Source organism: Ochotona curzoniae, unplaced genomic scaffold, assembly GCF_017591425.1.
Source record: "Ochotona curzoniae isolate NIBS_2020 unplaced genomic scaffold, NIBS_Ocur_1.0 scaffold_4506, whole genome shotgun sequence".
In the NCBI taxonomy this organism is placed as follows: Eukaryota; Metazoa; Chordata; class Mammalia; order Lagomorpha; family Ochotonidae; genus Ochotona; species Ochotona curzoniae.
The window spans coordinates 66587909-66613995 of NW_024467119.1; the positions used below are offsets into that span (position 1 = coordinate 66587909).

At 35.5% G+C, this 26087-nt stretch overlaps 1 protein-coding gene across 1 annotated transcript in view; it reads right to left on the reverse strand.

The window, feature by feature from the left end:
* Positions 1 to 26087, reverse strand: part of SLC7A11 (solute carrier family 7 member 11) — a 72532-nt gene that overhangs the window by 19192 nt on the left and 27253 nt on the right. Inside the window, exon 6 of the mRNA XM_040967389.1 lies at positions 25832 to 25876. Within this exon, the coding sequence (XP_040823323.1) occupies positions 25832 to 25876 (45 nt within the window). The remainder of the gene's footprint in view (positions 1 to 25831; positions 25877 to 26087) is intronic.

The window sequence follows — 26087 nt, forward strand, 5'->3', positions numbered from 1 at the left end:
ATTTACAGACTGAACTCAAACCTAGACACTCAGATCAGAAACATCAATATTCCAAAAGGCATCTTAACCACTACACCAAATGTGTACTCCTTCCTATAGGGATATGTCTATGTAATAATTTATATTATATATATACGTATATACAATATGTTTAGTTGGCATGGTTAACAAATCTATGTTGAAGTTGAATAAGTGTTTTCGTTGTGAGAAATTGTTAAATAGAAGTCTCTGACATACATTTTAAGCTATCTTAAATATATACGTGCTATTCCTTTGTGAAATTAGATAGAATTTAAACAAACAAGCAAACAAAATTCACAACAGTTCACTGAAATAGGAAATAATATCTTCATTTCCTAAAGAAGAAAACCAAATATCAGAGAGGTTAGCTCACATAACTAAGGCCACAAAAGCAATGAAAAGACTAGAACTTGAACTCAGTTCTTCCAGGTCAGAGTTCCACACACTGGGCACTTACTGTTGTAATATGCCTGCTTTAAGCCTACAAACAAGTTGCCAAGATCCTGACACTCAACAAACATGTGTTCTATTCTATATAAATGACATATTTAACAGAAGACTCATTGCTGCAGAGTGTCATATTCTAAGCCAAACACATTTCTCTTTGCATGTAAGAGTCACTAAAAATAAAGTTGCAAAAATGCAACATGGGACGCATTCTTCTAATGAGCTTTGTAATTCTATGATAGAACATGAAAAATGATTATTGTTTCTATTGCTCCATTTTGGTTAAAATGAGTCCTGCTATGACAACAGAATGAATAAATCCGGCTTGATTCTCCAGAGTCAAGGAAATCTGAAGGTTAAAGGGATTTCTAAAACTCAGAACACATGAGTAATTTCCTAATTACTTAAATTTAGAATAGTCCAAGATTGTTTTATAACTCTAACAAAATCTTCTGAGACTTGGGAAAGCCAAAATAGGTCTCATGCAATCCCCTGTGTTGGCTCTACACACTGGGGCCACACAAATCAGAAATCCTAGTGCAACTAAACTTTTGAACAATGGATTTGGGCACAATCTCAGTCAATTCTGTTTAAACATATTCCTCTGTGCTGTAATCTTGTATGGGAAAGAGTTGATGTTTCACATTTTCTGTTTAAAAAGCATCAATATTTTAACACACATATTAGGCATACAGAAAAAAAGGAGGGAGGAGAAAAAAGAAAACATTAAGAAGGGCAAACACAAGACAAACTTCTTATTTTGTGAAATGCAAAAATGAAAGAAAAACCAGGGGTTTTCAAGGATTATTTTTTTATTCTGCTGGCAAACTAGGAACTATTTGCTCTATATAATTGAAGCCAACCATGATTAATCTCAACATAAAGTATTTATAATTATATTAAGTATCTTTTGATTCCAAGTATTTATTTTAGAATCATGTTTGTTTCACATTTTCCTCATAGTGACCCCATGGAGTCCTTGATCACTTTGCTATAGAAACGATCCTACAGTGACTTAAACATCTCTGCCAATTTTTTTAAATCCATCAACTTGCTTTTTGCTGAACTGCTGTTTATTACCACTACTGCTAATTTTATTACACCCTCCAATCTCCAGGAATACAATGCAGGGGGAAAAAAAACCGACTATTTCAAAAAAAGCTATCCCATATTTTTTTATTCACATATTTCCTCTATTCATTTTTTATACACTTTCCTAACTCTTATTCAGACTAGACTCTCTAGAGACCCAAGACATGGAACTGTCCTGTCTGGCTATATGATGTCTGACATTTCGAACAGAGATTGAATTACAAGTAACTTTTCTTGATAGTTTCCTAGACTTGAAAAAATTAGACTTTGAGTGACTGGAGTCATACATATTTCCCTATGGATTCTCCACGAGTTGGCCTCATTGTTATTTGACTAAATCTCTAGTGCTCCCTTATGAATAGGAATTGGGTTATTAAGAGCATTAAAAAATAAATGTATTTGAATATAGTAAGTGGTGGGAAGGCATAGGTTTTTAAAGAAAGAAAGATTACTTGTACATAAGGAAGAAAACATTTAATAAACCTATTTGTGAATATTCTTGAAAGTTCATGGTTCATGGTTTTGCTCAGTGATAATTCTAAGCTAAGGCTGTACAGAGTGAGGTCATAAGTGTTTTGTCCCATGAATGTGCACAACGATTCCATGCATTTCTAGCACTAAATCCTGTCCTGTTCCTTTTACTGACTCATGCCATATCTATCGGCATTTTTAGGAAACATTTCAAATTTCAGTATCAACAATGTCTAGTCTAGATTTGCAATTCTCCACTTATGAAGCAAAGGACAAAAATAGAAGCAAGATCTGTAGAGAGATGGAAGAAATGCACAGACTTGGATTAAGATGACAGGGTTGCAGAAGGCACTTGAAAAATGTGCAGGAATGCATAAAGGAGGGGGGAAAACTGCAGAAAAAAACAGAAAAGAACAGCTTATAGGATTACTTTTAATTAAGACTGTAGAGAAAAATTACTAAAATTGAATCTTATACCTCAAAACTAAGGACATAAGCAATCAGAAACATAAATATAAGCATTTTTATCCCATAGATATTTTTATCATACCATTAGAATAAATTCATGACTAAACCAAATTATTCAGCAAAACAGAGCTCAAGAATAAGTTTTCATTTGCTTGCATTTCACACAAACAAAAAATTTGCATTGTTTGCATCTTATATATTCTCATTTTCTAAAGATTTAAAGTATGTCTCCCATATATATTACAATCTTCTATATTTATCATGCTTAAGCACAAAACTATTTTTAGGCAGATTCTAGTATTCAAAAGCAAAAATGCTGGCAATTAAATAATTAGGGAGATAAAACATTTTAATATTCATAAATTTTGCATTGCTGTTCAGTTGTTAATTTTGTCATGGTGCTTTAAGAAACGTGTATGTTTAAATGACATTTCTCTTACTGTTAGTTGTAACCATACTGAGCTAATAAAATATCTCTCTTATGTTAGTATTTTGGTTTTGAAATGTAAAAGCTGAAAGACAGAGACACAAAGAGAGAGCCTGAAGCTACTGGTTCACTCCCAAAAGCTCTGTAATAGCCATCCCAACAGTGTTTTTGAATTTTTTAGAATTAGGATTTATAACTGAGGTTATTAACTACCTACCAAAGTTTGTATTCCACTTTCCAGAATATGAGTTGCAACTGAAGTCACTACTCAGAGAGACTGTCTATTATCTCTGTAAGCAATGTGACCTGTGGAGTCGATGTGTCCATTTGGGACCAAATAGGTTCAGAAGCAGGTGACCTGTCACTATATTTCCCTGATGGGGATCAGTTGTGAAGAATCTGTTACAAGAAAAAGCCACACTGTGGAAGGAATCCAGCTCACAAGATCAAAAAGTGGGAAAAAGTCTACCAGCCAATAAGGCACACCAACAAAGAACTGTTGTTACACAATTTAAGCAAGAAGCCTTTGACTTAGATGCTGTGGCCTAGCATCCCTGGCACACCCAGAACAGTAGGTGTAAGAGCCCAATCATGAAGAGAAGTTCAGGTTCCATGGTCTGACCATTGAGTGCAAGTGTCAGACCTGGGCCTTCTCAGAAGCTCAGATGGAGCAGTGGACAGCATATCCAGGTGTACATGGAGGGCATGGCAGCTCATTGGAGTCTGCAGAGGACACCTGGTACCACAAGAGAGGACCAAGGATAGAACAAACCGATCATCTACCCCAGCCATATGTTGGCAGTGAAAATCTGGGTAAATGGAGACTCTAAGGTGAATTATGTCAGCCAGTGAATTCTGGAGAGATTTTATCGTGCTTGAAATCACAAAATTGGCAGCAATTCAGAACTGTTGAACAAAACCAGTTGAGCGGGACCCTCAGAGCATGTCCCACATCGGGGATCTGGAATGGTTGGGAGGCTGGGGAGGAATTCTCCCTTTATCTATCCCCTTACTCCAGAAAAAGAAAAAAATTAATAATATGTGGAAACAATGGTTTTATCCATTTTCCTGTAGCCCTTGACCCTTTGTGCCCTAATCAACTATGTAAAGATGATCAAAATAAAATAATTACAGAAAAAAGTTTTTAACTATTTATATTTAAATGCTGTGACTTACATATGGTAGCAGTTAGCATTTCCCTAACTAATAAAAAATGAGAAGCCTCATTATTTAAGGAATTGTGGGAGGCTGATAGTCTATATAGAATAACTAAAATGGATCTTCATTGAGATTTATTCTATAGTATAATAGTTGTTTTAAAAGAGACAGATGTATGGCATAAGATATTTAATTAATATCCCAAATCATAATAACAAATAAAAATGAATTATCATCTGGAAAAGCTAAAATAAAGAAAAATAAATTATGAATTTTTATTAAAACTTCCCCCAAAACAGAAAGACCTCATTGTTCATTATTTTGAAATAGAAAATTTCTCTGTTTCTAAAAATTGCCACCAACACAAAAAAATCAAAGCAAAATTGCCTCCTATCTTGCCCGAGGACTCATCATAAGACATAAAATGCTAAATACATATACTCTTAGGCTGAGAACAAGGCAACTTAAACACACTACTTTGGCAAGCTACATGGGAATAAGAGCCGACATTCTCCCTCAGGCTGCAAACATGTGTCTTACAAGGAACTGATAACACTTGTACCACAAAGGCAGAAGCCAGGTCCACGCTCATTTTTGATAGTTGTATGATAAGAAATGGAACATGTAAACAGAAAGGCATCAGTCATGACAAATGAACAAGTATTTCTGTCTCCAAAGTTTTCTTCAAAACTTATGGCCGACGAAGATCTAATTAATGGGAATCATTTTTGCTTTAGTGTCTGATGGTCAAGCAGACAGCTAGCTTTCAAACTGGGAGTAGAATGAATAAAATTTTAGGTGACATTATTGTGTTAATCAGTTGTCTCTTACTATTTTGATGTATTATTAATATTACATAAAAGAAATTGTGTACTCCAACATTTCAAGCCAACTTTAAGGTCATCCCTGCAGACCTCAAAGTCATATTTATCAAACAGCACCCTATGTTGGCTTTCTATAGTTTATGAAGACGTATGAATTAGCTGTATAACGTACCCTAACATGAATATTATATAGGTATACATATAAGTATCTGTTTCATCCTATAAAGTTGAAGATAGCTCTCCATTGCAACAAATCCCCATTTGTATTCTTGGGTAATTAAAAAAATTACTTTTTGCAAATAAAGCTAATCTTGGCGAGAAACTTGTGATGTTGACAAGGTATCCAAGAACTGTTGGCTGGCTACAGTCAAAGTGGCAAATCCCAGGCAGGGTTACAGAGGACATGACAACAGTTTAAGGAAACAGACAGAAAGGTGAGGGAAAGGGAAAAAAAATACAGAGTTGATGGGCTGAGTGCCCTGCCAGTGTAGAGAGATAATACGTCTATGTCAAGAAAGTGATGTTGAAGACTCCCAGCTGGACGAGTTGACAGCCCTCTGAAAAGGTTACAAAGGCCCAGAGAATGGCAGAGCCTCCCGCACGTCCCCCCTCTTCTCCTCAGGCTGTCCATTTCTAAAGAAAGATTCATATTCCCAGCAGAAATGAAAATGCTTGATCCTTTCTCTTTGAGCTCGCAAGTTAAACTTTCGGAAAAACAATCTTTTCTGCCTTCATTCATATTTACTAATGCCTTTCCACAGTCACCATAAATTCAGAAGCCAAATTCTCTAGGGCTGTTTTTCCCAAACATGCCACCTAACAGCTCTGGAAGCAACTCCCAGGGGAAGCTGAAGCTGTAACCACATTCAGCCACCCCTTCCTTAGTTTTTCTTCCTTTAGCTACTTTTCCTCAACTTTATTCCTGTAGTTGCCACATGACGTAAATGATCATTTCTGACACCATCTTTTCAGGGAGTTTTTATTTTGCTATTTGTTCTAAGTTGAATTCATAGAATTATGAAAATGTCTCCGACTCCAGTCTGAAGGCTGGGTCTAGTCAGTGGCACTGGGTATATCTGAGCTTATATTTTCTCACCGGTTAAAGAGGATCTTGAATTAGCAAAGCACAGAGTTCATTCCCTTGAAAACTTATTATGCAAAAGGACTGCAAATAAAGTTAATCCACAAGAGTTTTTAAAACCAAATGCTTTGGAAGCTTGATTGAACACTTGCTCATAGACCAGATCATCCTAGGGAAATTCCTTCCTTCTCTTTGTTCTGTCATTCAGAGGAGAGAATAAGAGGCTAACATTATACGCTCTCCTGTCTTCTGAAGATGCGATCCTCTCCTCAACCAGAAAGACAGTGCTTCAAAGCTCAACCCATCACTAGAACATCAAAGTGTCAGCCTGGCTGGGAAAAAAGGGATCATTTCAGAAGATAGTTTAAGGGATGAAAGGTCTATCCCCACCACAAAGTTCTACAAACAGGATTTTGTGTAGATCAAATCAGATCTCTCCAAGGCCATAGGATCAATGATTGTACATACTCACAGAGTACCTTCATAAATCACAATAATTAGTGTATATATCACAATAATATAATACTCCTTTATTGCAAAAAAAAAAAATCATCTGAATTTCAAGAGGTCATTTGTGGGAACATGATTAAAGATAATATCAATTGTATCTATCTGCATCCTTCATATAAAATTTATTAATTTATCCAATATTTATAAAATGTTTTCTATATGCTAGAATTTATTGTAGAAAAAATGGCAAAGACATCAGCCACACACACACACAAAAATCCATCCTTTCTTGGAATATAAATCCAACAGGACCAGCCATGAGGGATGAGGAACTTTCTCCCTTCAATATTTCTCCAGCCCAAATCTTTAAAAAGATATCCCAGTATCAAAATAGCCCTGGTCAAAATCTCCCCCGCACAGAAATCTTCCTTCTTTGCCTAGACAGGCCTCCCAACTAAGTACTTGCCATTCCCAACTCGTTATTTGGGAAAAAGAAACTTTTCTTTCGGCTGCTGATGTTCTTTTCAAATATGTTTATTTATGTATTCAAACGCCCCGAGCCCTACGAAGGCGCTATAACTATCCACTGAGTACTCAAAGGCAGCCCTGAGGAGGTATTTCTCCTGGATCTGTAGTACAGACATGTCTTAGAGGATCCCTCAGGACTGCTTTTCACCTTCAAGGACAACTCCATGCAGAGGAGAGCACTGTCATAGGCAGGGTTATGTACCCTTTGGCTTCTGCTAATTTTCTTTCACTGTCATGTACATTTCTAAAAGAAATAGTTCCCTACAACAGGGAGAGTTATAAGTACTTGGGGAAATAGAAATCAGAATTAAAAATGGACAATTCAAATACAAGTATGTTCCCACAGTGATAGGAAGACACAAGACTTATCAAATCATACTACCTCAACAAAATAAAACTATCATTTTGGTTCTTCCTTTGACATTCTTTTTCACAGCCATGATATAAATCCGTATAAACCTCCCAAAATATGAATTTAAAAAATAGATGAGATCCATGAAGAGAAAAAAAATTAAAAAGTAACTTAAGAGGCGGCTCTAACAGAGAAAGGAAATGTTTATTCCACAAAATCCTCATGTGAATTCTAAATTATTAAATCTCTGAGAACACCTGATTTATGAACAGGATAACACTGCCCCTAGCCAAAATCATTTTTAATAAAAAGCAGGAAACCTCCTGAAGTTCATCTCAAATTTAATATCAAACACAGCAGCCACACATGAATATTTCTCAATAAAACACGTAAACAGCGCAGTGCAATCAGCTGGCAGCCCTCGATGGGGAGTCAACAGGAACAGAAGAGTCTCAGGCCCTCGCAAGGGATCTGGACTAACAAATCTACAGGAAGTAGCCACAGCAAAGAACCACAGACTGAAATGTCAACACTAAGAACTGTCTTAAGCAGACTGCATGGCTAAACAGACTCCAGCAACCAGCTTACACGCCCCACCAAAATATTACACTTCCTTAGTGACAAAGAAATATGAAAGAGTAATGCAACTGTGTTTTGTGTCTTGCTTTAATGCATAATTTAAATTCTATCAAGTGATGTAAAATCCCTAGGGAAAACAAAGGCTAGTCATGAAGTAAGCTAACATTGATATTCTCATATATAAAAGTGGCAGTCATATATGGGACTCAGAAATACAAGACTCAAATATTTTCCTATGGGTAATTTGGATCAAATAGAGGAAGATGTCAGGAAGGAAAAGTCATCTTATTCTTTCTAACACATTTGATTGCATTTCATAAAGTTCATAAAGCATAGTTGTGAATTTCATTTTTTGGTTGTAAATAACCTTATATTTTAATTTCATTACCCTACTATTTTTTTGAACTCTCAAAATATTGCTAAGGACATGTGTTTATTTTGTGTTATCACAGGTAATAATCATCAATTCTCAGGATCATAAATCTAACTAATTAAGTATGAATATGTATATATATATACATACTAAATCTATTAGCATTTTATTCCCTTACAATACAGTTTAAATAGTCAAGAGGCCCATAAGGACATATTTTTGTATGTTTCCACTAACTTGTTGGAATTTTGTCATTTGTCATTTTGTTAAAAATGATTCCAAAGAAAGAGAAAAGTATTTTTAAAAGGCTTTGGGACATTACTTTAATTAGTTAATATTTCTTGAATCTGAAAATTAAAAAAAGAAGCCATGTTAATAATTAGCCATGGTACATATAAAAATTAATTTCTACATCATAAAGAACTCTGCCACAGAGAGCTTTCACTGTAAAAGAAAATTACTATCAAAATAATTTGAAAATAATTGAGTTTTACATTTCAAAGCACTACGTGGATTCTCTTTATATTCTAGAAAAGCTAAGAGGAGAAACTAGAAATGCAGGTTGTACTTAATATTGGTTTATTCAGAAACAAATAGTAACAGTTGAGGTTACCTTTCTTTCTAGGTAAGAGAATGGGCATAAGTAACTTTAAATAGTGAATTTATACAACAATTGTAACATAAGTAAAACAGATTCTTGGACTAAATTGTATTAAAATTGAATAACTTCATTTACTTATTGTATGAATCTCATTAACCAAGTGATAATATAACAGTTCAATGGCGCTGAGACTGAGAAATTGGGGGGTAGGGTTGGTTGAGCCAACAGCCTACACGTCGCAAAGCAAGGTAAGAAAAAATAATCAGTCAAATCGAAAGACATGTATGAATTAAAAATGATCTAGGAAATGCAGAAAATGTATCATGATAAAAACAATGTGCTAAGATTAAGAAGTATTATATTTAACTACAAATTCAAAGTCCCATAAGCTGTAATCACAAAAAGAAAAATCTGAATGACTTGAAAAATTAGGGATAACGTGTCATAAACAATGTAAGATTTATGCTGTGAGAAAACAATTTTTTTTCTCATCACCAGCACTCATGCTTAAAAAATGACCACCATGTATTACTACCGAACATGAGGGAAGTGCTGAACATTCCTGGTGATCAAAGAATGTATTTTTTTTATAATAGAGAGGCATGAATATATACCCTCACACCTAAGATCCTGATTAAGATTTCTACATCCCATATGGAAGTATTTGGATTTGATAACTAGCTCTGCCTCCTGACTGCAGGTTCCTTCCAGTCTCAGCAATGGTGGCTCAAGTGATGGAGTTCCTGCCACCCAGCTGGGGTCCCATGCTTCAGCCTTGTTTTCAACCTGGTCTTTGCAAGTATCTGTGACATAAGTGAAATGATGGGAGCTCTCCTTCCCACCCCCTCTCCTTTTCAAATGAATTAAGAATACATAAAGAAATACAGTTAGCTGTAGTTTTTAAGTTGACCAGCTTTTTTGTTGCTCGTAGATATTTTCAACCACTGCTATTAGGAGAGGACAAGGGTATACCCACTTTGGAAAGCTTTTTGGTAACATAAAAAGAAACATTTAAAAAAAAACATGACCTTAGAACACAGTACTTTTCTCATAATAACTTAAGAAAATTATTGATTGCGTAAAGACATTCATGAAATTTAAACCAGCATTATATATTAAAAAATTGAAAATATTTTCAAGGCCTAACAAATGAATATACATTGGTACAGTCATACAAAGAAATACCATGCCAACACCAAACATGGTGTTTATTAAGACTTTAGTGAAATATGAAAAATGTATACAATGAGATGAAATGAATGAGTTATATGAATTGGAAGAATTAGAATCAAGATTGAGATACAACAAATCCAGCTGTCCACGCATATTTCCAGGTATTATGAAGCTGCTAGAAATACAGCAGTTACAACACAGATCAAGCCATGGCCTATGTAAGCAGATAAGCAAATCCATCTCATGAGCCCAAAGTTGTGAGGAAAACTCTGTATGCACATTTACCTGAGCAATGGCATGCATACAACACACAACAGGGAAGCAAGAGGTCAAACTGATAAGTGTGACTACTGTTATTTGGTATGCTTGCATGCTTAAATATGATTTTTAAGTGTTTTCTGCATAACTTGCAGAGACTTTAAAATTTGACTACTATAGTTCAGGCAAAGAAGAAAATACATATTGATGTTGTCAGCACTAGAAAAATCATCAAGTTTAACTTTTAGTTGGGTACCAAATACATAGAATTTTTGTTCTCCAGCATTTAGCTAAATATAAGGATACTACAAAAAGTTAGAAGAAAATAGACTTAAATATGTTTATTTTGGCACAGAAATTTTTGAAATCCATGCACAGGAGGATTCTTTCAAATACATATACAATGAAAAAGATAAAAATACTACACATGGATTGAAAAACTATTTTTGCGCTGAAATGATTGCTATCTTTAAGTTCCATTTGCCACAAACCTTTGAAGTACTTTAGTGGATCACAACTACTGGTTGGGGATTTGTTCCTGAGCCATTTAAAACTGAAATAAACAAGGACAAGGCGTGCTCCTTAGGAGAGATATAGAACCATACAGTCAGGACGTCCTGCCCTGGGATCAGAAGTGGGCAGGAATTCCAGGCAGGTGTTGCTATAGCAATAGCTACAACAGGAGCATTCGCCTAGAGAACAGGAAATACCTGCTCTGTCCAGTCACAGACCTGCCTCATAAACTCAATGATTTGAAAAGCACATACGTACAGAACTGAAGCTTTCCGCCCAGCTGCAGTTCAGAGTTCAGCGGTGGCTTGGCGTATTGACAAACAGCCGCCAGGCTCAGAGGGAGACATTCCTGAGCTCAACTTGCAGATGATTTTCCCCAGTATCTGCCACTTGATCACTTCTCCTTGGCAACAGGACAGTGCATCTTGAGGATCAAATAGCTAAGCCTTTACATATATTAAAACATATTTAACCTTTCTTCTGGAAGGCCCTGAGCATCTACAAAACATTATCTCAAAAACATGCCCTGCCCTGGCTATTCATCTCACTCATTTGTTTTGTCATTTTTTCTGGCAGAAAACAAAAGTTCATCGTGCTTTCTATATCAATTTCTCTTTTTCTGCCTCAGGCCAGAAAATAGGATGTGAGATTATGATTGTTTGACAATACCAATAACAGAAATATTAAGCATTGCCCCAAAGAGATATCAGACCTCTTCTGAGAGCCAGAATATCTATAAAGATGTTACAGATCACACTATCACCTTATCATATCCTAACATATCAGCATTTCCTAACCATAAAGCTTCTGTTTTAATCTTGCAACCAAATGGCTTTCAGTAAACTACTGGAAATAGACTTCTTAAATCAACTCGCTGAAATCTCCCTTTCATTATATGCGTGAATAACCACTTTAGAAAGATGACAATAAGCAAATGTTAGTGCTTTTTATACATATTTTGAGATAGTTTTGTCCTTTTCTCATATGATATTAAGGTCCTTTCCAAGATGTATTTTTTTTTCACTGCTAAAATCTTAGCATAGCTGTCTCCCGTATATATGTTTGGAATGAGTACTAGAAAGGAATGAGAATATTAACTTGTAAATACAGATGAATTAATCCAATTTTTCAGTTTCTTCACCATTATAAAGAAAATTTTGGAAAATGTGACCTCCCTTCTTCTGAGCCTTTATAATTGATTCTCTCAAAGTTATTAACTATGACAATAAGTTGTTTAGTGAACTTGATCATGTCATATGTTGATAGAAGAATGTAAATTGGTAGAAAAGAACATGTTACTCACAAGTATTATGGAAATCGAAACAATTTTGAGATTTTAATCCCCGTTGGAGACCTGGATTAAGTTGCTGTCTTCTAGCTTCAGTTCTGGCCCTGCTCCAGATGTTTCGCTTCTTTGGGAATGAACCAGCTAACAGGCACTCACTCTGCAGCTGCCGCACACTCCACCCCTCCCTCATCACTCTCAATTTCCCCCTCTTTCTTTCTCTCTCATTCCTTATCAAGTAAGATAAAATAATAGAAAAAGCACAGTGCCGTGGATGATTGTCCAGATTCCAGAAGCAATTTTGCTCATAAAATCATCCACTCTAATCCACAAACTCTCAGTTTGTTATGTTACTATATATTAAAAACCTGTTTTTTTAACATATTGTGGTATATTCAAGTTCAATCCCATAAATTTAATTTCATAAACTATTTTCTGTATACTCTTACTTAACATATGAAACGGTGGCCTTTGTATTTGATCATTATATTCACAGCTTTTCATTACTGACAAGCTTTTGTAAAAAATCGATTTCATGCATTCATTTCAGCAGCATATATACTACAAAAATATGCTTCATTTCTATAATATTAAGAGAGAGAACACAAGAAAAATGGAATAAAAGAAAATATGACACAACAGTAAATAGCTAGCCAGGAAAAACATTCAAGGTTTTTAAAACATAGGGGCCTGATTCCTCAGAATTCCAATTGTAAAAATATTATGTATTTTTGTAAAAACAACCTCCAATGTCAGCAGATTAGAAACAGCTATCTTTGTGATTGAGATAATTTCTGTTTCCCAGGGTAAAACACTGTAAACAAGGGTGCCTTTTGCCTTGTGAAAATGAATATCAACTTGAACACTCAGACAATAAAAACAAAACGAAACAAAAAGCAGTTACATATGCTCACAAACCGTGCCCTCATGCTCTGATCACCTCTGCGATGTTAAAAGTAGGCTAATGACACACTGTTTAATAACAAGAATAAAACATAAAGAGTCTAGCATTAAATGGGTGATACTATAAGCATAGGCATTATTACTTCTTATTTTCACAAAACCCTGCAGAGTACCAACTTCAGAATTGGGAATAAAAATGTACACATACTGCCAAGTAAGCCACTTTTTAAAAAGCTAATTTTCATCTACTTTGACAATCACTATGTCCAGCTGAGCAAGAGTCAGACAGAAATAGGCATCCACCAGTTCCCTCCACAGAGGCTAAGCAGGGCAGAACAGGGCCAAAGCAACAAGCCTGGAACTACTCTTCAGTGTCCCTGTGGGTGCCTCATCCACTCAAGCAAGCATCCTTTTTCTCCCAGGGTGCATTATATGAAGCTAGATCAGAAGGGAAGTAACCAGGACTCAAAATGCCATGTGGATATCCTAAATGGTAACTAAGCCTGCTACTCCGCAACACCTGTCCCACTAAAACATCTTTAATATGTTAATGAGCACAGGTGAGAGGAAGTTAGCAAAACATCTCTTCTTTCTTTGTGTAGACTGCACAGAAGTATCAATAAGCCAATACAATCCTTACTGAGACATCGGGAATGTTGAATACTTCTACACAGCACATTTGTCAGAGAAAATTGCTCACTACAAAGGCAATTCCTTACATGTTTATACAGTCAAGAAAAGTAATGAACCATAATGTAAAAGCCTTTGGACATGAAAGGCTTCAAAACCATTAAAATACTAAACAGACATAGGGATTTGTCATCTAACACTTAGGAATCACATAATCAGAAAACCCTGTACTTCAAGGTGACTGCACTGAATTAGACTGAAAACCTGAGTATAGTAACTGAGTTCCAATCTTGCTTGGAGCACTTGCATGGTACCCAAACTTCCAATTATTCATGTGGATTTCTAAGCATTCTTCAAAACACTCCAGGATACTGGGACGCTGCCTAATCTAGTCACCATTTAACCTCTCAATATGGGCCACTGATTCATTTTTTCTTTATCAACATCCTTGACACTTTTTGTTGAACTGCTTTTGCTTAAACTGTTTTTGATACTTGTTTCTTAAACTACACTTGATATTTTTTTTTTCTTAAACTGTTTCCTTTTCTTCTTCTTGGTCATGCTTGTAGGAAGATTTCCCCTACCTGTCCAATGAAGTATTTGCATATCATCTATGAAATGAACATCTAAAAGATGAACAGCAAACATGTTGACAGAAAAGAAACGCAGCATTGCTATTCTATTGTTTGTTTTTTGTAGCTGATAAATGAGGGGTTGAAAAAGAAAAGCTCACAAAATTAGATATCTCAAGTCAAAATGAGAAACCTGAGCCACTTGATTACAAGTTCAGATTCATCTCCTCAATACCGGGGTGAACTGCACTGTACCTTGTGGTAGCAATGTCCTCAGTGGGACTCCTATGCTGACACAAATGAATAAGAGGTTAACATATTCCTATCAATAGTATCTCCAATCCCTGAACTCGAACCTCTACGTCATCTCCAAATCTAAGGCATTTTCTTTATCTTGCTAGATGTGACACCTCCCCTAAGTCCCGCCAATAATATAGACTCATAGAGCAATATTTGCCACCATACATGATTGCCTATGAATGCACAAATCTAAGAATAGAACCATGGTATCTTAAATCCAGAGTCAAATTTAGGTGACTAATTCATTTTTCAACCAAAGTATTTAGAATTTCTTGAATAAATGTTATTTTGTTATCTCTACTTTGAGAATTTCAGTGGCTAGCCAAACTCTCTGATCTCAACACTTCAGAAAATTTTAGTCTATATCCATCAGTGCACAAGAAACACAATTTTTGAAGTTTTTCTTTTTTTGCAGCCCCATTATTCTAATGTACCATTATTCTTCTACATTTGTTTGATAACTTGCCTTCAGGAAGAAAAACAAAAGGAAACATATTAGTGACCACATTCAATGGTGATGAAAATGGCACTTCAATTCTGTGACCTTTTCCATGAAAACATATGTGTAATATAAGCAAGAAGGAATATCAGACAAATCCCCAAAGAGGAACATTTACAAAACACCTGAGCAAAACCCCTCAAAATGTCAAAGAGATCCAGGGCAAAGAGTTTAGAAAAAGTCTCACAGTCAAGAAGAAACTAAGGAGGCCTGATTCTAAAGAGAACTTAGTAGCCTGAATTGTTGGAACAGAGTCAGTGAAAGTTAAGGAAATGCGAATGAAGTTTGAAATTCAGTTACAAAAAAAGGAATACAGAATTTAAAAGATTCATCTTCCCGTTTGCTCAATACCACTCTCTCTTCCATTGAAATAGAGGATAAACATTGTCATTTTAGTTTTTAAATGACAACAAACGCACAGTATGTTGACTCATCTGTTTCCTATAAGTAGTTAATCCATATCTTTGGGCCCATAGAGTGTGAAATTACGATGCTGTATGTCAGAATTCCTGCCACATGATCTGGAATCTTGCCCAACTTTAGCAACAGAGCAAGGATAAGAAACAATTAACTTATCAAAGATATTGGCATTCACCAAAAATACCAACTCAGTGCTATCTCTACCCCATGATTCAACATATATCATTTGTATTTTAAATAAAATCAATGCTTTGAAATTGGGCAATAATTCATAAAAGCCATCTGAGTGTGAATGTGTACTTATATTCCCCTGTTCAATACCAACTCAATAGTGCCTTTTAGGGGGAACGTAAAAATAAAATGTTGAGCTATGTAACATCAGTCACTCAGATCAAGATCTTGTTTGTCAGATTTCATAAAGGCATCTCATAAAGACAGTGAACCTAAAAATAGGTGCCTGCAAAAAAAGGGCAAACAGCTCATCCATTATCCAGATGCAGTCAGCCAACAGGATGACAGACTCTACAGATATACATATATATCAGCATACATAAATTGTGTTCACAAGAGAAAAACATCAGCCAAAAAATTTCATTCTGCTTGTGTTGCATGAGCATATTGGTGACTGAGCAAAGTTAGATGCTATAAAATAAAGAGCAATTCCCATAATCATCCGGCCCTTTTGACGATTAATAATTGAGTACTTCGATCATGATGGAGAGCAACTTTTCAAGCTGATTTCTAGACCCATTGTTCATAAAACAGTTATGTTAATCTTCTATTTTTTTCAAAGTTTATGAAATATTCTAATCTTTGAAGAATACAGGTTTTGGTTGCAGATGGTATTTGTACATTACTCGTCAAGCTGATTAACAGGTTTGAATTTCATGCATTTTATATGTACAACTCATGAGAACCGCAATATAGGGATTATTACCCTCAATTTAAAAGGGGTAAACAAAGAATCAGAAGCAATCTAGAGGTCTGTTGAAGGTCAAACAGCTAGCTGGCAAGAGACAGGATTAGAATTATGATTTCCTGAAGCAGCACAGTTTTCAAAACTCAGTAGGCAATTATTTCTATAATTCATAAGAGAGAAGAAAATCTCATCTTCAACTTCATTTAGTTCACTTTAGATGTTTATATTGACAATACAATTTTGCTTCTGGCAATTCAAATTCAAATATTGCTCATTTTCCTAAGATCAATAGGCTGGATCAATATCTGAGTGTAACTAGAACAAAATTATTAAAAGAATTTTAATGCATAATACATGTAAACACAATGACCCAGATATATCCTCATTTTGCCCATAATGAACAGCAATGTGACATGACACGTGTCGCTGAGAATGTTACACATTGGCCCTGCAGCAGGCCATAGATAGGTATTAGTGGCTTAAAAAGTTTTTCACCAAATATAACCTAGAATGTAAAATGTATTTATAGATCACATTTTAGATACACTCCTCTAACTTTTAAATATGTACCTCTAAAAAGACATGAGGGTCACAAGAATATGGTTTAAGGCAACTCCAAAAATGTGATCTCAGAGTTAAGAGACACACTGATGACTGGCTATTGCTCCCAATAATGGAAAATACTTCCCATCAGGTGATAATGGATATATAAGCTCGCACATGAGCAGGCAACTGGACTCAAACAGGCACACAGACATTCCAAAAGGTGACTTATCCCACTCTGCCACAAGCACCCTCTAACTCCTGCTGAGAATTATTTAATTCCTCACATGAGTTGTACATACGTGTTATAATCAAGATATTTAAGCAACCTTACACATGCGACCTAAGCAACAACTTCTTTTTGTTTGAAATGGTCATGGCAACTAGCAGATTGATATTCAGCATAAGCAAAGCAAAAATACTACCAACTCAGTTGAACGATATTATAGCCAGTTGCTATTCTTTTCTCAGCTGAATCATGCTGTTGAAAAGCATTACAGAGAATTGTGCATTAATAAGAAAGTTACAGTGTAAAATAATCTCCAAGGTCATTTCTAATTTTAAAATTCTGTAATGCTTTCTGTATATCATGCTGCTTTTGGTCTATCATTTTTGGCTAAAAGGAACAGAAATTTTTGATAAACTTAAATCAACCACTGCTATTGTTGCTAAAAAATGAGCTTATTATTCTAAAAATCAAAAGATAAACTTCAGAAGACTAAAATTAGAAGTTAGAAACAATTAACATGGAAAGGAAGTAAAGCATTCAAAAGCACTGCCCTTCAACTTTCATTTCATAAACAGTAAGAATCTTTAAAATTCAAGAAAGGGAAAAAATAAAAGCTAACTGGCTTCCACAAAGCACTTGGAGGATTAATATTTATGTTCTTTGATTAGCTCATGATAAAATGTAAGTAATCCTATGATTTCTGCACTGCTTACTTGACACTTCAGCCTTACATGAGCAAATTGTCTGGGCCATGTGTATTTTTATGCAAATGTGAGACAGAGAAATGCAAGAATCTTGATCTCAAGGAACACCAACCACATGTTCCATTAGTGAGAAAATTTAGACTGAGTGCAAATAGGGAAGAGCAGCTTGGTGGCCTTGTTCTCTGAATAAAGAATCATCAGACACTAGCTTTGTCTGCTTAACTGGATCAACAAGGATAATTACCAACCTAGGGCAAAACATATTTAAGAAATGATCCAGCAAAATGTATGTATATTCCCTGAAGAACATAAACTGAAATTATTAAATTTAGATATTAATTTTCAACAATTTAAGAAAAACAGTACCACATTTTAAGACAATTCAAATGATGCCTTCTTGTCATTTAGTAGAGATGATACATTTTGTCAAAGGAAAGATCTTTATTGAATGTAAAATAAACTTCAAAACTTAATTCTATTAAGAGACATCATTTGTAAAGATATTCATTTAGCAAATACTTTAATAAATTGAGTGTTTAATAATCAAGATTTTCCTGCATAGATTTTACATCGAGATATGGTCCTATGAAACATTTTTATAATTTAAGAATAAATGTTAGTTGAATGTAACAGAAACTGTAAATGTTTTAATAACAAGGACAATATTACCTTACAATAAAACATTCACAAAATATACTATTTCTTTAATTGGCACATACAAGTATACTTCAAAAACTTCATGGAAAATCAAATTAAAATTTGTTTTTTGGTGAAAAATTTTGTCATAAGCCATGCAGAGTTTATTGATAATTCACATTTTCTATGAACATTTAAAAATCCTACGAGGATTCCTTTTCTTTTTTTTTGCACCTGAGCATGTGTATGTTTCAACTGAATTTTCCACCAATTTTTCAGTGTCTAGTTGAAATCAAGGCATTATATAAGGGAGCTTCAAGAAGCTTATAGAAAAAATTGAATTAAAGGAATTTGTATTGTGGTGCAAATCGTTACTGAAATCTATTCTTTTCAATAATCATTGTCCATAAACTTTTGAAGACGTTTCCAATACTATTTTCTAACATCTCATAAGTTAGAACACTATAACCCATGTAAAGAGGAAAATTTCTCTCATGAAAAGCTACATCGCTATATATTAAGAAGCAAGATAAAAGACTTTAAATTGTTCATCCATGGTTTGTTATGCATTTCACTAAATACATTTGGGGAAGATTCTGCTGTTTTTTCCCACTGAACTTCAGAACATATGAACATTATTATATATTTTATAAACAATAGGGTTCATTAAACAGTATAATAATGAGTTCACAGTCAACAAAGAATTAAACCACATATACTATGTCTGCAGGCAGGCCAGGCTGGGCTACAGCACCCACTGGCACAAGTGAGAGCTGGGTCTAGAAAATGACCCAGTAGAAGGTTAGGCATCTCCCCAACTGGGCCACAGTGGCTGCTGGTACGAGTGGGAGATGGTGCTGGGGGTCTGCCCATTGTACCCACTGGTACTCACAGCATCTGGGGCTAGGGACCAGCCTGTTGGCAGTGCTGCGGTAGCACCTCAACCCCAACCAGGTGACACACCCACATATATGTATGTGAAATACGGCAGGCAGTGGTCCTGACTAAGATGCAACACTTGCCCAACAGCAAGAGAAACAGGCCTGGGGGTGGGCCAGTAGAGTGACCTGGTCAGAGGTGGGCCTCCTGATCTGCAGGAGTACCTAAAATTGACAGATTCCCCGATCTCACGAGCACCCCACAGATGGTGGTTTAGCCACAGCATATATTGTGGGACTGCGCTAACTAGTTCCTGACTCCACAGGAAGGATCAAAAACATGCCCAGAGGCACATGAAAGACAACTGGCTCCTCTAAATCTAACAAAAGACCTCAAGCACATCTTCAAAGAGCAGACAGAAATGCTAGTGGCACAACACTTCGGCCAAGCTCTGGGGAAAGCACCTGAGACCATGGACACTCTGAGGTAGACATGGACAACCAACAAGCCATAGAACTTACACAGAGAGTCCAAGGAAGGGCCCCTGTGAGGACAGATAGAATGTGTCACCCCTTATACAATCATCATTCAAATAACACCCCCAGGGCATTATCCCCTCAACTAAGGCCCCTGAGGAAGCATCAAGAGACCACCCTGGCTGGCAAATCCAAGCACCAGAATAGAGTGTGGGTCAGGCCAGGTTCGGTCACAGCACAAATCAATGCACATTACAAAATGCCAAGGTAAGGTGATCCATACCAGATGTGTCCTCAGCACACAAACAGCACATGTGAAAACCAGGGAGGAAGGGGGCAAAGCCGGCAGGGAGAATGTGGGCTCCCCTGCTGGACAACCACTCTCACTGGAAAGTGTGAGTTGGAATGGAGGCAGATCAGACCAGACAGGGCTACAACACCTGTGGGTCTCATGTGACCTAGATCAGGAAAAACCAGGCTGGGCTTACTGTTCTGAATGGTGCAAGCAAAAATGAGAGTGTGTCAGGATTAGTTGGGCTTTGTAGTAGCATCAGCTGGCAGAGGCTGGCACTGGGGGCTAAATCTGTCAAGTTAAACCCCAGAACCACCTGGAGAGTGCATAATCCAGGAGTGGGAATGGCCTAGGAGGGACATAGTGGGCACCTCCCTCTTGGGTTACCACTGCCACTGTAGAGCACAAAAACCAGGACAGGGGCAGGAGTGGATAGACACAAATGCACATTCCAGCATGTGTGTGGGCTGGATAGTATTGCTGGTTTGGTTGAACTAGGCTTCATTGCCCACTGACATGTATGAGAGCTAAATGGGATATGGGACAGACTGAACAAGTCTGTGGTACATAGTGGCAAGCATGGGAACTAGGGTAGGGGCAGGCCTGTGGGAGTTATGGGGAGTTTACCCTCCTAGATAGCAGCTCCTGCTGGTTTGCATAAGGACCGAGTATGAAGTGGGAAGGATCAGACTGGACTACAATACCCATTGGTTCAAATGGAAGACAGGGCTGGAAACAGAACTGACCCAGCAATTGCAATGACCAGCATGTGCATAAGCTGATTGTGGCAAAGGATGGTGCCGGACCCTGTACTGTCAAGCACACACAAGAATCAGTCTGGGATCACCTCAAAGTTTCTTTGGAGATCTGTCCAACTGAACTGCTGGTCTCAGAGCCACAACCACGAAGAGACTATGTCAGCAAGTGGATTCTGAATAGATTTCATCCTGTTTAGAATGGCGAGATTGGCAGCAATTCAAACCTGTTGCTCTATCAAATTTACTTGAGCAGGATCCTTGGAGCATGCCTCACATCAGGGACATGGGATGGGTGGGAGGCTGGGTGCGGTTTCTCCCTTTGTTTTACCCCTAACCCCAGATATAGGGGGAAAATGAATATATTAGTTTGGAAACAATGGTTTTACCCACTTTCCTGTAGTCCTTGTCCCTTTCTACCCTAATCACCTAAGTAAGATTATTAAAAAAAAAAAAACTGAAAGGCAAAAAAAAAATTAACCTTAAAAAGATGATGCACTTAACTCATTCAGTTATTTTAAAATTTGAATAAGTATAAATTTACCTAATTAAAACATACACACACAAATATACTGAGAATATATAAGACTACAATGCCTGAACTGAATGCAAATCACCTCATTATTTGGGGCCATATATGGACCAGTCCAATCAATCACATTTCCTTGGAAATCTCCAAGTATTTTTCCTAAACCCAGTTTCTCTTCTAAGTTATCATTGATACTCAGTGTCATGACTTTGAGGCATCAATTAATATAAATTGGAGGCTGGAAGAGTATTAATTAATGATGACACTCTGATTATTTAAACCTTCTATTAAAGTTGATGATTCAGAGCATGTTGATAGCCTGTTCTCAAAGATGACTGATGATATCAAGCCTTACTGACTTTGTGTAAGTCTACTATTTCCAACTCTTTTGAACAGAAGGAATAAATGAAGTGAGAAGAACACTGGAACAAATCTAATAGACAAACTGACTAATCTCAGACCTTCAAGGTCAAAGCAAAGCAATTCATTTCTTGGCTTTCATCAACACAAGACATGATTTATCAATCTAAGCACAGGATTACAAACATTATACATCTCAATGATAGGTTCTTTGCACTGTAGAACTTTTTAAACAATGACAGATTGCACAGTTCCCACAAAAGTAATGTCACAAGGCAACACCCATTTTATTTGCAAAAAATAACTTTTGAGTTCTAAAAGAAATGCATATGTTATCAGCCATTATAACTACACAAAAGAAAATAACATTTTAAATTCAGGCCTTTCAGAGTCTATCACCTTCATGGTCCAAAAATTTAAACACTTAATCCTAACCATACTATTCTTTCTTTAATATGTTAAGAAATGGATTCAGCTGCCATATGATGAATGCTTATCAAACACAATTTTCTTACGTTACTATAAATGTTCAGTATAAATTAACGAATTGGAAAGTTGCTTCTTCCAGATATCCAAAATGATTTTTGGAAAAGAAAACATTATAAGAAGGATCATGTTTAAATTTCTTAACATTATTAATGTAACCACTTCAGCAGAAATTGTGTACGTTTGTCTCTGATTTGTTACATTTAAGGATCTGTTCTATAACCTGTGATTATGTTAGCAGATCAAATTATTTTTCAGAGTATCTTTAGGTAGTATGAAAGTTTTTTTTTTCAATGAAAGTATATGGGGGCTGATGTTATGGCATACTGGGCAAAGTTCCTGCCTCCGATGCCAGGATCTCATCGGGGCACTATTTTGTGTCCCTCTTGCTCCACTTCTGCTCCAGGTGTCTGTTGATGGCCAGGAAAAAGTAAGAGAAAGTGCTGCTTCGACCCACATGAGAGTTCTGGAGGATGCTCCTGGCTCTGACTTCATCTGGCCCAATCCTGGCCACTGCAGCCATCTGAGAGTTAGCCAGTGGATAGAAGATAACTCTGTCTCTCCCACTCTGGAGTTCTGACTTTCAAATAAGTAAACAGACATTTATAAACCTGAAATTGCATGTGAGCAGTAGTCAACAAGATGATGAAAACATTTACTGTTTGTTTTTTACATATTGTAGGTCACCTTGTTATTTTCTACTATCCAAATTAATATCCACCTTTCTGATTAGGTCACAATTTTAGAAATTTGTATTGCTTAAGTGGATGAGGACAGTAAAAGATACTGTATGTTTGTCCAACAATCATTTCACCAGCTGCCAGCAAGTTGCATGTTAGAGCACACCTAGACATATACACCTGTGACTGATTGGAAAATAGATTTTTTTTCTTGGCACATCACAAAGAAAACGCAATCATCATTACTCTCCCATGTATTGAAGGTATTTTGAAACTCTGTATTTTGGAGGCATGCCTACCTACAGAATAATACAAACCATACATCTAAAATAGAGCCACATAATTTTGCCATTTGTTCTTGATATTCAATCCTTAAAATTTCCTAAAGCATTCTTTGTATTTAGCAAATAAAATTCAGCTTGGAATTAGCCTGGGTGATGGTCAACATTAAATAAATTGGCATTGAAAAAACTTAAGACATTGATGAAATTGCTCAAAGCCCTAACTTTTCTTTGATTAAAATGTGCATAATAATATTAACTTTTACATGGACGAGTTTTTGTGGCTTTTGCATATTTTAATTTTGAAGAGATAAATGTGTTGGCATTTTACACAGTATCCCCCCATGGAAGAATTAAATATTTGAATATCTACAGTGAAAGAACAAAAATACATCAGAGATTTCTTTCTACACCCAATGTATTAGCAGTCACTTATGACATTGATCTCAAAAGCCTAGAGAGTCGTAAGCTTTCCTGAGAAGTTTCTTACTTTAGGATTTTAAATGATATGCTGTACTCATGTACCACAGATATATTTAGTGAAGTGTGCAGAATCAATATTTTTAAAAATTAAACATTTTTCATCCAATATCACAAGTAATAATGTTACTATCAATAATTACATTTATATTATTATAAAGCTCTTACATGTAATGCTTCTTATATTTAAAATGAAGCATTATTTTCTCCAGATACAAAACTTCAATAAAGTCCATATACAAAAATGAAAGAGATCGTAAGTACACATTAACTTCAGCACTGAAGACTTAAGAATGTAGGCTTCAATATCTCTAATAAATACTCAGATTTCTTCCTATAGCCCTGAAAAGATAATTGCCTAGGATACTGAAACCTAGAAAACACCAATTATAAGTAACATTTTGCCTTGGATATAATAGAGGTAACAGTAACCAAATAGAAAGTGACAATAATGGCTATAAGTATTTTATACTTATTGGTTTAATACAATCCGTTTCAGCTATGTGTTGCTATTATTATTTTTCCTTTTTGAGATAAGGAAATTTGTTAACTACAGATAAAAATCACTGAGTCAATCCATCACCATCATATTTTTAAATTCTCAACATTTTTAAACCCTGAATCATTGTGACCATATTAGTGTGCAAAACTACGACCCTCAATTTAGGAAAGGGAGACAGGCACGGAAAATAATCTGTGATTCACATGTCACTCTGCTAGCATACACCAGAAATTCAGGTTGGGCTATAATGATATAACACAGTTACTATGCTTAAATTGTTCAACAGTACTAACACAAAAATATATCTACACTACTGGTGTAACATATAATAAATGATAACAAATGTTATGGATCTAGATCATCTCCAAGTAATAACAATAATTTAAAAAACTTGTAACAGCACTAGTTCCTAGCAAATATTTGTTCTCTACCTATAATTCCAACTGCAAACACATTTTCACATATTATATTGCATGTCAATTTGAATAACTATTGCATCAGACACTAAGACATCATTTTAAATAGTTGCTGGCTTGTGTATTCTAAACCCCGACAAGCTGGTACTTAACCAAATCTAATCAGCTGAGTGTTTTCCAGTACACCTGTGGCCAGAATGTCTTAGTCTATTTTACTTTGAAGTGTCGAGAGTCAGGCATTCACCTCTGATGTCCAGGTAGTTTACATTACTTCATGTTCTTTTGGACTGTTCCTTTTCTCTCTCCTTTTCTCCCCTTTTCTGTCCTTCCTTCTCACTGTCCCCCAAAACATTTCATTTGAAACACTATTTTAGCACTATGTCCTTAAATAGGATTAAAACATCTTCTCCTTTCTTTTTTGCTAAAGTGTATAACCAACAATAGTTTAATTACAATGTTATATTTATTTGTTTATACATTGAACTCATTGACTAGACACCAAAATAATTGAAGACAAACTTTGTTTATCATGTAAGATGCTGCCAGCACAATTGTTAGAATACAGAAGATTCTCAATAAAAGTGAATTGGATTAAATAGCTTTATAATTTCTTTTATTCTATACTTCTTCATATTCTGTCCTATCACATTACTTTTCTTTACAAAATCAAGCATTTTGTTTAGGCATAAATTAAAATAATTTAATTTTCTAAGTTAATATATCTCAGAAATGTTATGAAAATATAATCAAATAATCCAATTAGCAAATTATTCTTTACGGGGAAAAAAAGCAAAATGATTTAACTGCAAAAACATACAAGTTGCAGAATATTCTGTGAATATTTTTAGGTTCTTAGGACTAACTACTTATAGATTATATCGATACTTGAATTAGTTATGAAAAAATAATTTATCAGAAACATTAAACTAATTGTTTCACCTACATTTATAGGATCCCAGGCTAAGCTTTACATACATGTGTATACATGAAAGTTGGACTAAAACATGACTATTTTTTTCTGCTTTCTGGTTATCAGCACTTTAGTAATAAACATGGACTATATAAATAACAGGTCTATATGTTTTACAGCATACCGGATAGTTTTCACTGCAGTAGTGAATAATTATAATGACATTACATTTGAATACCCCATACTGAATTCCTTCTTTAGATCTACTTTTTCAACTGTGTATCATAAATATTTTTTGCAAAAATTACTGAGTAAGTGTGGCTACTTACTTCTCTGGGTTTTCTACTTCTTCAGTAACAAAATTTAGATAAAACCTAAAAATATAAAATGAATCACAGACTATTAGTATATTTTATTATGGAAGTACAAAATTACAAATTTTAAGTAGTTAAAATTCAATTCAAAATCATGAAAATTTCATTTAAAACTTTCAGTGTGATGAAAGTCTTCAACAATCCAAACCCCCACCAATCATTGTCACATTAAACCACAGTTGGCGGATGCTTACCGTGTGTCAGACACATG